The sequence below is a fragment of the Phacochoerus africanus genome, chromosome 15 (assembly GCF_016906955.1).
Source record: "Phacochoerus africanus isolate WHEZ1 chromosome 15, ROS_Pafr_v1, whole genome shotgun sequence".
NCBI classification, from domain to species: Eukaryota; Metazoa; Chordata; class Mammalia; order Artiodactyla; family Suidae; genus Phacochoerus; species Phacochoerus africanus.
In genome coordinates this window covers 62744384-62758981 of record NC_062558.1, presented here as the reverse complement: position 1 = coordinate 62758981, position 14598 = coordinate 62744384, and the positions used below count along the sequence as shown (strand labels likewise).

Sequence of the window (14598 nt, the reverse complement as noted above, 5' to 3'; positions counted from 1 at the left end):
GCCTGCTTCTCTCTCTCTCTCTCTCCTTGCACTATGTTCCCTTCTGTGCAAGGGTTTCTTTTGCTTACTCACAGCTTCTTCTCCCTATGACTCCAGCATTTTCCCATGGCCAAACAGTCACCTCTGGCCTTCCCTTCACCCCAACCCACATCATGTCCGTACCACCCTAGGTCTTAGCTTCCCCAATTTGCTAGAGACAAGATTCGCCCAGTAAGTTGTCAGAGCCGGTCACACAGGGCATGGCCACTGTCTGTAGAAGGTTCATCACCAGGTCTTGTGCCATATCTAGCCTATCAGCTGCAATTGGAAGAGCTGGCAAACAGAGTCAGGTGACAGAAAACACAGCCTGCTCCTCTCCTGTTTTTCATGGTAGGGTGTGTAGGAAGGCAGGTACATAGTAACAGACATGACAAAGGACATAAACATAAAAGTACTATTCAGAGACAAAAGCAAGGGAAAAGTTGAATTAGCCAAAGGATAAGATCTAAAGCAATCTGTTTTGTCTAAATAAAATGCAAACTATTAAACACATCAAACAAAAGGCTGTTCTTAAAAAAACAGAGTCCCTAAATTAAAGAAATGACAGATTATGGAGCTCCTGTCGTGGCTCAGCAGTTAGCAAAACCTGACCAGCATCCGCAAGGATGCTGGTTTGACCCCTGGTCTTGCTCAGGGGGTTAAGGATCTGGCAATGATGTGAGCTGTGGTATAGGTCACAGATTCTACTTGGATCCCAAGTTGCTGTGGTATAGGCCAGTGGCTACAGCTCCAATTGGACCCCTAGCCTGGGAACCTCCAAATGCACAGGTGCGGCCCTTAAAAGACAAAAAAAGACAAAAGAAGGAAGGAAGGAAGGAAAAGAAGGAAGGAAGGAAGGAAGGAAGGAAGGAAGGAAGGAAGGAAGGAAGGAAGGAAGGAAGGGGAAAGAAAGAAAGAAAGAAAGAAAGAAAGAAAGAAAGAAAGAAAGAAAGAAAGAAAGAAAGAAAGAAAGAAAGAAAGAAAGAAAGAAAGAAAGAAAGAAGCGAACGGACGGACGGACTGATTCATGGAGTTCCCATCATGGCTCAGTAGAAAGGAATCTAGCATCATGTGGACGCAGGTTCAATTCCCTGGACTCTCTCTAAAGGTTAAGGATCTGGCATTGCCGTGAGCTGTAGTATAGGTCGCAGACACGGCTTGGATCTGGCATTGCTGTGGCTCTGACTTGACCCCTAGCCTGGGAACCTCCATATGCCGTGAGTACAAACCTAAAAAGACAAAAGGCAAAACAAACAAACAAACAAACAAAAACAATCCAAGACTATTCAGGTCACATCTGGAAAAAAAGGACATCACCACCACACCGAGTTTTTAAATGTACTGATTCTTCAGTAAACCCATTTTAAATCAGTACAGCTTAGGGCTTTACTAAATGTCACAGCATTCACTGGAGTCACTTAAAAGGTATTGTACCAGCCCCATCACTTTATGGACTATCACCCTGTGGTTGAACCCTTTTCTGAGGTAACTTTGTGGAGTCCACGATGGAAGAAAATCATGCAGGAGTTTTGACCACAGAGTCACAGAACCAGGTAACATCTTTCAAAGGGATGCTTTCCACCTGCTTCATGTTCTGACCACCTTAACTGCCACATGGTCTCCAAGCGCAACATCAGGTCAAGAGTTTAGAGAAAGAGACAGAGCATGTGAGCTCTAAGTGGGCTTTACCTGCCCGTCAGAAATCTATTACCTTTAACTTGTATTATGTACCTAGCAATAACAACTGGAGCCAGACATTCCTCTTTAGTTGAATGAAGAATGGCAAAAAAATAAATAAATAAAATAGCCAATTCCTCATGTCTGTGACCAAGTAACAGTGCCTGAAAATTATATAATCTTCAGCTACTTCTAGATCACATCCATCTATATCACAGATATTATGGCCTCACTGTAACTGTGCTCCTCAGGCTACACCCAAAGTATTATATTCAGATATTGCTGCCAAATTTAAAATGCAGCATTAGGAGCTCCCGTCATGTCACAGCAGAAATGAATCTGACCAGGTAGGAATGATGAGATTGCAGGGTTCAATCCCTGGCCTCGCTCAGTGGGTTAAGGATCTGGTGTTGCCGTGAGCTGTGGTGTAGGTTGCAGATGTGGCTTGGATCTGGCATTGCTGTGGCTATGATGCAGGCCGGCAGCTGTAGCTCCAATTGGACCCCTAGCTTGGGAACCTCCATATGCCATGGGTGTGGCCCTTAAAAGCAAAATAAAATAAAATGCAGCATTGACCTTGCTCCTTAAAGTGAACAGTAAGGTAAGGGGTATGAAAATTAAGTCATATGATAAATAAGATCCAAGTATCTTTAATCTGATGAGATCAGGCCCTTTTGGGGTGGTATGGCCATAGACAAAGTATCTTTAATCTGAAGAAAAGAAGACATAGGAATCTTATGGAAAAAAAAAAGTCGTCAAAAAAATTTTATACCTCCAAATGGCAAAACAAGAGTGGGTGGATTAAAGATAGGGGGAAACTTTCTGAATATCAGCACTGACTAAAAAGATCTGCCTTGTACTCCTATCTGAGACCTGTACTATCTACACACCTGTTGTAGGTGATACAGAAGGGACTTCAGTAATTCATGGAAGGCAGAACCAAATGACCTTTTACCCTTCTTTCAACCAAATGCAAATATGTTCTACAAATTGGCAGTAAGTTTATGCATTCATGGGCAACCTCAATCTAGTATAGCCATTATGATCTGTTTTTCTCCATGAGGTGGTAGTCGTGATTAAGCTTGGTTTTAAAAATAATAGGGATTCATTGCATAATAGTATAGAGAAAGCATACAACTCAACCATAATCTCATCACTAAGACAGACTCTGTTAACATTTTGGAATAACTTCTGCTCCAGTAATGTTTCTAGGCATATAGTTATATGTATCAAAATATATATGTGATATATAATTTCTCATATATATATAGAGTTTTATATATATATAACAAAATTTGAATCAAGCTATTTATGTCTTTGTCCTGATTTTTGCATTTATATGATAATTTCCCAAGTCATTAAATATCTACCCAAAAAAGCATTATTTTCAAGACCTACATAGTAATTCAATCATAAACTCAATTTGATTTTCCACATGATCCAATGCTTTGAGTTTGGGTTCCAGAAAAGAGGAGAATATTTTAACAAATAACAACTAAATTTCACCAGGTATTGATTTAAATGAACTATTACTCACTTTTTTAAATATCATAATAGCAATCAGACACGGTTTAGAGGAGTCCCAGAGACAGCCCCTGCTTCCCTGGCTGCAGCAAGAGGAATAAAACAGCAAACGCAGTTTTCATAAAGCACTTGTGGGAAATGACAGCCAAAGTAAAAGCTGAGTGCCTCACATCACGATAGGACTCAACAGGTGACTGTACAATATGCTTGAGAATTCAGGCTTGGGTGCTCCTCATGTTCAAAGCAACACCAAGACAGAACCCAGAAAGCAAGAGGGAAAGAGAATAGCAAATCTCTTAAGACTGTTTCTCGGTTTTTTCTCATTAACCCTTATCTGCCAGAGTCTGATGGAAGATGGAGAGCAAATCAGAAGATATGAAAATAGGTCAGATCCTTACTCTTAACAACTTTCTAAAAAATGACCAGATAACTTGTTCTGAGGGTTGTTCCTTTCTTCTAAGTTTTGCATGTGCCAGTTACCCCTAGTTAGCCAGTTGTATGAGAGAACAGTGATCACGGATTCTCTCAACAAGACTTTTTCTCGGCCATGGCACTGCCATCAGGAGTAAGAACTCAGTGTCTCCAAATGTCAGCTTTAAGGCCAAGCTGTCTGTTGGTGGTGACATATCCATGGATGATAACCTTTAAGGCTAGAATCAAAACCAACACTCTCATTCTGCCCAGCCTTCTCTGCACATCTTCAGAACCATGACCTCAAATAATCTTCACTGTACATACATCCCTTTGTAATCTTTGTATTGTGAACCACATGAATCTATTACCTATTAAAACAAGTACTAAGATTAAAACTTTAAATATCCTCATTGTATTTAAATCAAATTTCATTTTAAACAGACTGTTTTACAGCTGCATCCATGACATATGGAAGTTCCCGGGCCAGGGATAGAACTCGTGCCATGGCAGCAACCCAAGCTGCTGCAGTAACAATGCCAGATCCTTAACCTGCTGCACCACAAGGGAACTCCTAAACTGCCATATCTTAAGAATATAAAATATCCCTACATTTAAAATATGTGATGTGTACTTTCTGGAGAAATTAGGTATATGACCCAATGTGATGGAAAACATGGCTTTCATCAGTTATGATGCCAACTGGATTTTCTCTTCAGCCACTGGGAGTCAATATTCCTAAAGTAGTTTGCTTTGATGAATCATATTTGTCATACAATCACTTTTCTCACCCTCGCCTAATATACTGTAACACATCTTCCCCTCTAAGATCTCACCATAGTCATTTCACAAGAGAAAAGAAAAAAAGAAATGATTAAAGGAAATAGGACAGACAGTGAGTAAGCCAAGAACAACTGCCCAAAGAACTGTAAGACTCCCGGCAACTCATACCCATGTGTTTCAATTAAAGTTGCCATGAGAAGTGGACAAAGAACTAGAGAGAATATTGATAATGTTCTATCCATCCCCTCCTTCTGTAAGTACAGTCAGAACCAAAGAGTAAAAAAAAAAAAAAACCATCATTGGAGAACTGGCAAAGTTTTAACATAGAAAAACATATGGGATGCATTCAATGCAAATAGTCTAATTTGTAATCGCAATGGGTAATCAGAGAACATTAAAAAGCACTTTATATAATATACATAGAAAAAAAAACTCTTAAGCGTGTATAAATAGTATTCTTTTTCAAAGGTGGATGACTAAGTAGATTTTCTTCTCTTTCTTGAATATTAATTATGTATTTGTAATAGACACTTTAAAAATGACTTGCTATAAGGACAAAGATTTAGTACAAATGACTAGGAAGTTAAAATCTATAGATCAAATTTAGTATCAAAATGGGATAAATAACATTTATCCTTTTACCAAAATTGTCCAATTGTAAATTTTCTACAAAACCATTTCCTCCATTAAAAGGTATTATAGGTTGAATAATCCTATTCGACCTACAGGATTATAGGGTTGAATAATCCCCAAAATCCATATGTTGAAATCCTAATCACCTCAGAGGTCACTGGAAATGGGGTCACTGCAAATGTCATTAATAAGATAAACTCATTAGGGGGATCCCTAATCCAATATGACTGGCATCTTTATAAAAAAAGGATATTTGGACACATGGAGACCCTTGGGGAGAAGACTGTGTGAAGAAGGCAGAGATGGGAATAATTCTTCCACAAGCCAGGAAAGCCAAAGATGGTGAGCAAGCCTCCAAGAGCCAGAAGGGAGGCATGGAACAGATTCTCCTAGCCCTGCAGAAGGAACCAACGCTGGCCATACCTTGATCCTGGACTTCTAGCCTCCAGAGCTATGAGAAAACCAATGTTTATTGCGTAAGCCCCTCAGTTTGTGGTACATGCATACAGCAGCCCCTCAAAATAAGACAAAGGGTTTCAAAGCATAACACACAGAGACACTACACTCTGACCACATTCATTGTTTCCTACCCATCTGTTTTTTGGTAGATAATATTTGCAAAATCAGTATTTCCTCTAGAAGCTCCTCCTCCCACCCCTATTACTGCAGTGGCATCAGGCCACTTAAATGAGTTTTCTGCAGTGAAATGGTAGAACAGGTGACACATGCCAGACCCAGGCCTGAGCCTTAAGACCCTGGTGTGCTTCTTCCTTCTCACCAGCTCACACCCCTACCAACCTAAACCATAGAAATGAGAGCCATGCCTTAAGGGACAGCAGAGCTGTGCCTTAGAAGGGATCTGGGTCTCTAACGGATAGCATGAAACAATGCCAACCACCAAGCTAGAATATTCCCCTTAGAATGTTACGTGAAAGTAAAATGATTAACTGTTCTTTAAGCACGATATTGTTGGATTTACCCCCATAACAGGTTAGTCTTTTATCCTAATAGAATGTCAGTGGAAATAAGTCACCTTAACATACAGTAAAACGGTATACAGAAAACCAGGGAGATGGCTGAAACCAACAGTAACTGTGACTGTGCGGGAGAAGTTTAAGTATAAACTGAACAACTACTATTATAGCTCCAAATATGAGACAATATATCTGATGACCCCATTTGATAGGATTTCATGATCCCAATTTGATGATTCCAAATTGTAGTTATTAAACTGCAATTTCAATCCTTTATAGAAATCGACCCATTCCTACTCTTCAAGAGATTTAAAGTTTTATTTTTTCAATTTAAAAATAATTAGCAAGAACAATATAATCAGATTGTTATGACTGTACATATAGTTTGATAGTACAACATAAAACAAAGTAACATATAAAAGTCTCGTACTCCTCCTCCAATCCTCCCCTTAGGGAGAGCCAGCACGAATCTGAGAGGTATCCTTCGAAACTTCGACGTGTTTAAAGTCAGAATAGTCAAACTTTAAACTCAGCTCAAAGACAGACTTTAATTGTGGTTTGTGGTACACACCCCAGGGTCAAAAACCAAAAAAACATTCTAATAATAAGCATATGGAACCTTCAGATCTGCATTTCCCTAGGAGAAGAAAAAACATTTTTTCAAAGATGCTAATGACCAACAATGTGGTTTATTTTCTTTTCCTAAATGTTTCCCCAAAAAACGCCATTATTCTAAATTGGAAACTATGTGACTAGCAGAAAGTTCCTGGAGGACACTTCAATACATCTCCATTCCTTCATTCTATTACAGAGGAAGTGTAATGTCTGGTCAAAACACTAAGAATTACTTTTCTGAAATTTGGGATGTTTGCCTTTTATTCAGTTACAGGCCTTTTCCCCAGGCTAAGTCTCCAAATCCTATACGGATACTTGTTCATCAGGAAGACACTTTATCCAACTAAAGAAGAAAACGAGGAGATAAAAAGTACTCCACTGAGCTTCTCGGAGACCTCATTAACCTGTGACCAAGGATGGAATCTGTGACTCCAACTCTCAGTTGGTGGGATGCACACATGTTCCTGGATTCAAACATGTGTTTCCATTTAAACTGCTGGAATGTATATATGGCTCCACAAAGAGTGATAAATATTAGCAAATCTTCTAAGAATGAAGGTCCTTTATGACCACATACACTGTGTTTCGATTCAGCTTTGAAAATGTCTGAGTCACACAAAGCTAAACATTCTGCTTTTTACATCTCTTTGCAAGTTAGAGAATTTTTAAAAAGCCAAGTCTTCCAGAGATTGCATCTATTTATGCCAACACAGCCAACACAAGGCAAATCTGTGATTTCTGCTATTTGCCTTCTTTTTTCTTCCCCTTGTGACAAGCCTGTCCCAGCTAAAAGCAGAGTATTCTGTCTTGCCCAGGTATTGATACAAACTGGACATTAACCAATGTCAGAGAACACCAAGGAAGGAGGCCTTCGGACACAGTTTATAACCTTCAACAACATGAGCCTAAAAAGCAGAGGTGGAAAACTGGGGTCTGGCACATTCTATTTGGCCAGCACAGCACTTTTAAATTTTTAAAATTTAAATCCCTTTAAGAAAGGCCGCCCACACAAAGAAGGTACTTCATCATATGGGTTCGTGTACCTCACAGTGCTCCATGAACTTCTCAGATGTCATGTGCCAGCCAAAAGTTTGAAGTATGAATGCGGCAAGAATGCTTCCACCTCTGAGACTTCTTCCATTCTGTTTCTTCACCCCTCCAACCCACCTAAGCCTACCTCTGCATGTGGTGAACTTCTACTCTCCTAAAGACCTCAACAAGTCTTTATCTTCCCAAGTCCCATTGAAGAGCTGAATCCTCCCTCCATGGCCCTCACCTTCCAGCTATTTAGGTGGCTTTATCATCAAACACCAGACAATTCCTTTAGGGCAGGGACTGCCTTGCTCAGTAGGTGGTAAATAAGTATAAGAATGAAGAAATGGCAATGCCAGTATCAGGTCTGAAAATATTTGCTTTTAATATCCTCGGAAGAGAATGCAGGGAATGATGAAGTTGACCAAAAGGGAAAAAAAAAAAAAAAAGCAGATCACACAGAAGGCAAGAGAATGAAGAGGCTTATAAAAGCCATGTCTGGTCACACAGGTGTTTGCCAAAAGCTTGATGACCCTTTACAGTGATATTTAACCTCACCCATAGCTGCTGCTATATTTCACTCTAGGACAAATTGTGTATTTGTTTCTACACATACGCTTTCTGGATCCCAATATCACATAGGCAAATATAATAAATTCAAATGAACAAAACAAAGAAGACTATGAATTTGAGTCAGCTTCTTTGAAAGGACACATCTTCCCTAACATAAAACCTTTTCAAAAAAAAATAGAGCTAACCAGAATTAATAAACTGCTCTCCTGAGCAACTCAAATTCATTTTCAATCCGTTGCGCCCCTATTTTCCTTGATGACCAGCCAGGCTGGCTTCAGTGATAAGAATTTACAGAGGGCAGCCAGGTGCAGAAGGGGCACAGTTACCAGCAGGGAGCAAATACTTCGAATGGCGCATCCTTTGTCAATTACATCACTCCGCCCATGGTCACACTTACAGGAAATGAGGAAGCTGTGAGGGACTTCTCTCCACACTCCCAAGTCAGGTATGCGTTTGGGGAAGGAGGAAACCAGCGGCAGCAATAAAAGAAGATAATCTGGGCGGCATATCTGGCAGCCCTCACTGCCGCCTTGCCTCCAAGTGAAAATGCCATTAGATTTGCCCAGAAGGAGCCGCCTTTGAATGGTTAAGTCCCAAACAGCCTACAGCCCTTTCCCAGCCAGGAGCATCTCCAGCTCTCATCTCAAAACCTACTCCCTTCTATACAGAAGGCGAGCTTCCAAGATAGGTTTATTTCTCTGTAATGATCACCAAGGCAGGTATAAAAAACAACTTACCTTCTGAAAAAAGTCTTCCCCACTTTTGCCTTTTCCTTCAGCAGCAGCTGTAAATAAAAAGGTACACATTTAAAATAGTTTCGGTTTTTTTCAACCTATCTATTCAAAAAACTCTCGAATATCAGGCTTGAGCATACAAAGGTAAACAAGATGCCAGTCTTACTCTCCCAAAGTTCAGTGCTTCTTAATAGGCCTCATCTGTGATGCAAAATAAAGAATTAAAACCGGAGTTCCCGTCGTGGCGCAGTGGTTAACGAATCCGACTAGGAACCATGAGGTTGTGGGTTCGGTCCCTGCCCTTGCTCAGTGGGTTGATGATCCGGCATTGCCATGAGCTGTGGTGTAGGTTGCAGACGCGGCTCGGATCCCGCGTTGCTGTGGCTTTGGCGTAAGCCGGTGGCTACAGCTCAGATTCAACCCCTAGCCTGGGAACCTCCATATGCCGCGGGACTGGCCCAAGAAATGGCGGCAACAAAAAAAAAAAAAAAAAAAGACAAAAAGACAAAAAAAAAGAATTAAAACCACTAATCCAATCAGACATCTTCAGATAACTTTGCACTCCCTTTTCTGTCTGAAAGCCTCCCAAGTCTCTATTTTCAAACACAGATGAAAGTCATCTGACCTTTTCATAGTTAAGAAACTACATACATGAATAAATGAAACTACCAGTATAATCATCTGTAGGGCTGGGAGCACTTCCGGTCTGTAATCAGTCTCAGGCGTGAGGCTGCCTTTTCATATGATGGCTCATCCGACAAGGCCTGCTGGGAACTACTGCAGTTTTATGCTTTGCAAAGACTATATAATCTACATGGATTTCATCTGGTATCATTCACTACTTTAACACACTCCTTTATTCACATTTACAAAGAAAGAGACAAAACAACATGAGAATTAAAAAGTCATGGCAGAGGGTATAGATGACAAAATTTCATGTGAGATTAAGTGATTGGTCATTGAATCTGAATTTTTTTTTTTTACTGTGTAGAGAAGAGTAGGAAATTCGAAGAGAAGAAGAGAGGGGCTCAAAGAGCTAATGGCATCGTGCTTGCAACGGCCTCAAATTGCACCTTTCAGAAAGCAAACACCCGGTCTCAGGTTCAGACACAGGGTGGAGGAGTGCTTAACTGGAAAAGCCACGCCCTGGCTAGGACAGAGAAAGGAGCTGGAGCAAGAATTCCTGGAAACTAAAATCTGGAAAAGCATGGTACCCCAAACACCTACAGACAATACCAGCAAGGGGCACTACCTGTCCACACACACACATGTGTGTATATGTAACAAGAGCACTCGCTAAAATTATTAAAGACCCGAGAAGCATGGCAGATAATTCCATTAAGTACAGAATTCAAAATCCAAAGAAATCCTCTCTACCCTCAGAAAGTAGTAAGTATTAAATGTCTAAGTTTTTTTGTCACCAATTTTCACTTCATAGTTAAACGTTAAGATATCTTCTACGATTTTATTGACACGGTTTTATCTAAAAAATAGAGCACAGAGTACATGTTTCTCTGACTTCCAAAGGCAGCTTGGGGAAATGAATGGAAACGAGCTAAAAGAGATTTAAAAATTAAAAACTGTATTCTGATGTGTGGGAGGCTAAACAGCCCCTCAAAGATGTCACATCCTGATCCCTGAACCCTGTGAACATGTAAGCTTACATATGCAAAAGAGATTTTGCAGGTGTGATGAAATTAAGGCTCTTGAGATGAGAAAGGTAGACTGAATTATCCAGGTGCGCCCATTGTAATCACAAGGGGCCCTTTTAAGAAAGGAGTAGGAAGTTCAGAGTCCAAGGAGGCAGTGTGACAACGGGAGAACAGGGAGAGAAGAGCATGTGATGGCAAACAAGAGGGCCACAGCGAAAAAGATGAAGAGATGCTACTGCCGGCTTTGAAGGTGGAGGAAGTGGCCATGAGCCAAGAAATACAGGTGACCTTTCAAAGCTGGAAAAGGCAAGAAAATAGACTCTCTCTTTGAGTCTTTGGAAGAAGTGCAGCCGACACCATGATATAGCCCAATGAAACACATTTCTGAGTTTTGACCTCAAGAACTATAAGATAAACAATTTATGTTGCTGTTACGAAAGGGGACAGGTGGTGGGGGGTGGGTGGACTGGGGGTTTGGGATTGGCATATGCACACTGAGGTATATGGAATGATTAGCCAACAAGCATCTGCTATATAGCCCAGAGAACTCAACCCAATATTCTGTGATCATCTATTCGAGAAAAGAATCTGAAATAGAATGGATATGTGGGTACATGTATAACTGAATCACTTTGTTGTACAGTGGAAATTATCACAACATTATAAAACAAGTATACCTCAAGCAACTTTTATGTATGTTGCTATAAGCCATTATCCTTGTGGTGATTTGTTACAACAGCAAAAGGAAACTAATACATAATTTCAATATTATTTTAACTTTACTTTGTGCACAAGACATCATCAAGGCATGAACTGAGCACAGTTAGGTGAGAGTTTGAATCACACATTTCCACAAACAGATTCTTTGTAGTAAACTCTACTAATTATGATTTTCACTCTAACTTGGAAATATACCATTAGGAAAGCTTTTGAAAGAACATAAAAAGTACTTTAAAAAAAAAAAAAAAAGGCCCACTCTTTCTTAAAAAAACTGGCAAATATGGTTGAGAGGCCGGCAAGATAAAAGGTCAGCATCCAAACCTAATGACACAACTGCCTGGGGGCACATCAACTCAGCCACCTATTGGGCTGTTTTTACCTCCAAAGCTAAAAATAATTTCAAGGCATCCCTGCTCAATGATACAACTGCTCGGCAATGAAAATCACATACCAGGGCGCAAAGACTAGAAAAAAAAAAAAAAATTCTAGTGACACAGAGGGAGCTCTTCTTTAAAAATAGATTTTAGAATCAAAAATATTTTCAAAGGTCTGTCAAGCAAGGAAAATCAACACCCCTTTCACCCACGGGGAATTCCTTCATGACTTAAAATTCATCAGTTTAAATTTCATAACACAGTTATACTTTATGACAGGAACATCCTTGAAGACACTCATTTTGCTCATGACAAATGTTTTACATCACAACTTCGAAATGCCCCTTCATGCCAAGTCCAGCCAAACAAACTTCACAGAATAGCCTTTTAACCTCTGAATGAATAAAAGGGGGGCAACTTCCTTTGTTCAACCCAAATTATAATTATATTCCCAGAAAAACATTCAAAATTTAACCAGGATCTTGCACTTTCAGCAATGTTATGATTTGAGGTGGGATGGGAGGCAGGGAGCAGGAGCTTGCACACTCACTGGCACCAAAATCTTTGGTGTTTTTTCATGACAAGTGTTTATGTACAAGAAACTCCAAATCTGAGCCTGATTTTCCCCTAAATCCTGATCCACGTCCATTTCCCAAGCCCACAAGGACCTCTGCTTGGATCCTTGGCAGTCCCAGTCTCAGGTGCAAACCATGGTGGGTCCCACTCATCTGCCCTTTGCTAGGAGCACCCTCATTTCATTTCCAGGTGGCTATGTTTCTTTTGCAGACTCCATGCAAACAAAGCTGTCAAGTCCACAGAAGCCCATCAAGGGACAGCAATATATTTCACCAAAAGCATTCTTTGCCCTCTCCAAACAGGGGGCCTTCTATGTTCAAATGTGGGCATTCCATTCTCAAACTTACTCTAAATTCTCAGTATTAAAATAGAAACTCCTGGAGCTCCTGCTGTGGCACAACAGGATCGGTGGTGTCTCTGTAGGGCCAAGATGCAGGTTTGATCCCCAGCCAGGCACAGTGGGTTAAAGGATCACGCATTGCTGCAGCTGCGGGGTAGGTTGCAACTGTGACTCAGATGTGATCCCTGGTCTGGGAACTCCATAGGCCATGGGATATATATATATAGAGAGAGAGAATCAAAAATAAATAAAATAGAAACTCCTTTTAAAGTGAGAGGTTGGAAGAAAAGGAGGTTTGTGGAGTATTTCTTTCTCAGTATAAACTGAGGCCCAGAAGACATTCATTTTATGGAGTTCCCTAATGGCCTAGTGGGTTAAGGATCTGGCATTGTCACTGCTGTTGCAGGGGGGTTCGATTCCTGGCCCAGGAATGTCCTCATGCCATGGGCTTGGCCAAAGAAAAAAAAGAAGAAGATGATGTTCATTTTACAGACCCAGAAAAGAAAAAGAAGTTCTCTCATTCCACAAATATTTAAGTCCCATGCTGGTGAATCAGGCCCTGGCTTCTTTCAAAGCCACCCAACTAGACAGATAAAGACAGAAAATTAAAATTAAGTTTTAGGGACCAACTTTCCCAGAGATCTTTCCACAGTCACAACTCAATCCAAATTAAACTTATTAGAAATGTAATTTAGCTATTCTTAATCTGGGTGATGCACCAACAAACTAGTCATTCTACTCTCAACCCAGTGCTAGAGATGGGTAGCCACTATTAGGACTGAAGAATAAAGGTTGCTCCCAGGGAGACCACTGAGCCCTGGACTGCAAGAAAAAATATGAAGGATGATAGTATCTTGACCCATGATTTTCTTTTCATTATGTCTGGAGGGGAAAACACTGCCTGTGAAATGAGCCAGCCCAGACCAGACTTGATAGCATGGTGTGCCGTGACCTTTGAAGTCTGATTCTGTTCTGTGGTATAGGTTCGACTGAGCCCTCACATCCTTATACACGGATACACCTGCCTCTTTTTTATTCACAGTAACATGAACACACACATACTGACTTTGCAGGCTTTTTCTAACTGTCTTTCCAACATGACTTCTGCCTGATGTTCCAACATTTAATCGTTTGATTGTAAAAACCCTGGATTCTTCCTGCCAATGAAAGCAACTGTCTTTATTTTCATGACACAGAACTCCAGGAATAAATCACTTCAATACTACTGAAACCTGGCTTCATGGATTGTGCAGGTAAAGCATTTCATATTTTATGCTGAACAATTCGTTTTTTATGTTTATTATAATTTCTCCAATGCTTTGCCATATTTTGTTTCATATTTTTGCTTCACAAGAAATATGGGATGGCAAAAGCCATGGCCAATAAAAACAGCAAAAGTTGAAACAGGTGTAAACTATTATGGTCTCCTAAACTACAGGGCAAGTCTAGTTAATTACTGAATTAAAGGGGGGATGATTGATTTTAAATTCTTCACGGGGCCTATGGAAACTTATTTAAATATCCTTTTCATTCTGAAATGCTTTTCCATAACATCTGATGCTTTCATCAGCCAAATCTAAAAACACAAGGGCTATGTATTTCATATTTAAATTTAGTAAGGAATATCTTTAAACATTCCTTTGAAAAGCAATGGATTCTTTTCATCCTTATAAAATCTAAGAAAAACCAAATTCAAATTACAAAAAGTGATTAAAAAATAATTCTTCAAATCTGTAAGGATTCAAGGCATTCCTCCCTTTTTTTTCCCACACAACCCAACTGTCACACATTTACAACTAAGAAGACTGGCAATCTAAAATTCGCCTGAGAAGTTCCCATTGTGGCTCCGTGGTTAACGAATCCAACTAGGAGTCACGAGCTTTCGGGTTCAGATCCCTGGCCTTGCTCAGTGGGTTAAGGATCCATCGTTGCCATGAGCTGTGGTGTACGTTGCGGACGCAG

At 40.2% G+C, this 14598-nt stretch overlaps 1 protein-coding gene across 3 annotated transcripts in view; it reads right to left on the bottom strand.

Annotated features, from left to right (window-relative positions):
- The window catches only part of BICC1 (BicC family RNA binding protein 1), a 331704-nt gene that overhangs the window by 208845 nt on the left and 108261 nt on the right, over nt 1-14598 (bottom strand). For all 3 annotated transcript variants that reach the window (XM_047760273.1, XM_047760276.1, XM_047760274.1), the window contains exon 2: nt 8978-9024. In XM_047760273.1, coding sequence (XP_047616229.1) covers nt 8978-9024 — 47 coding nt within the window. The remainder of the gene's footprint in view (nt 1-8977; nt 9025-14598) is intronic.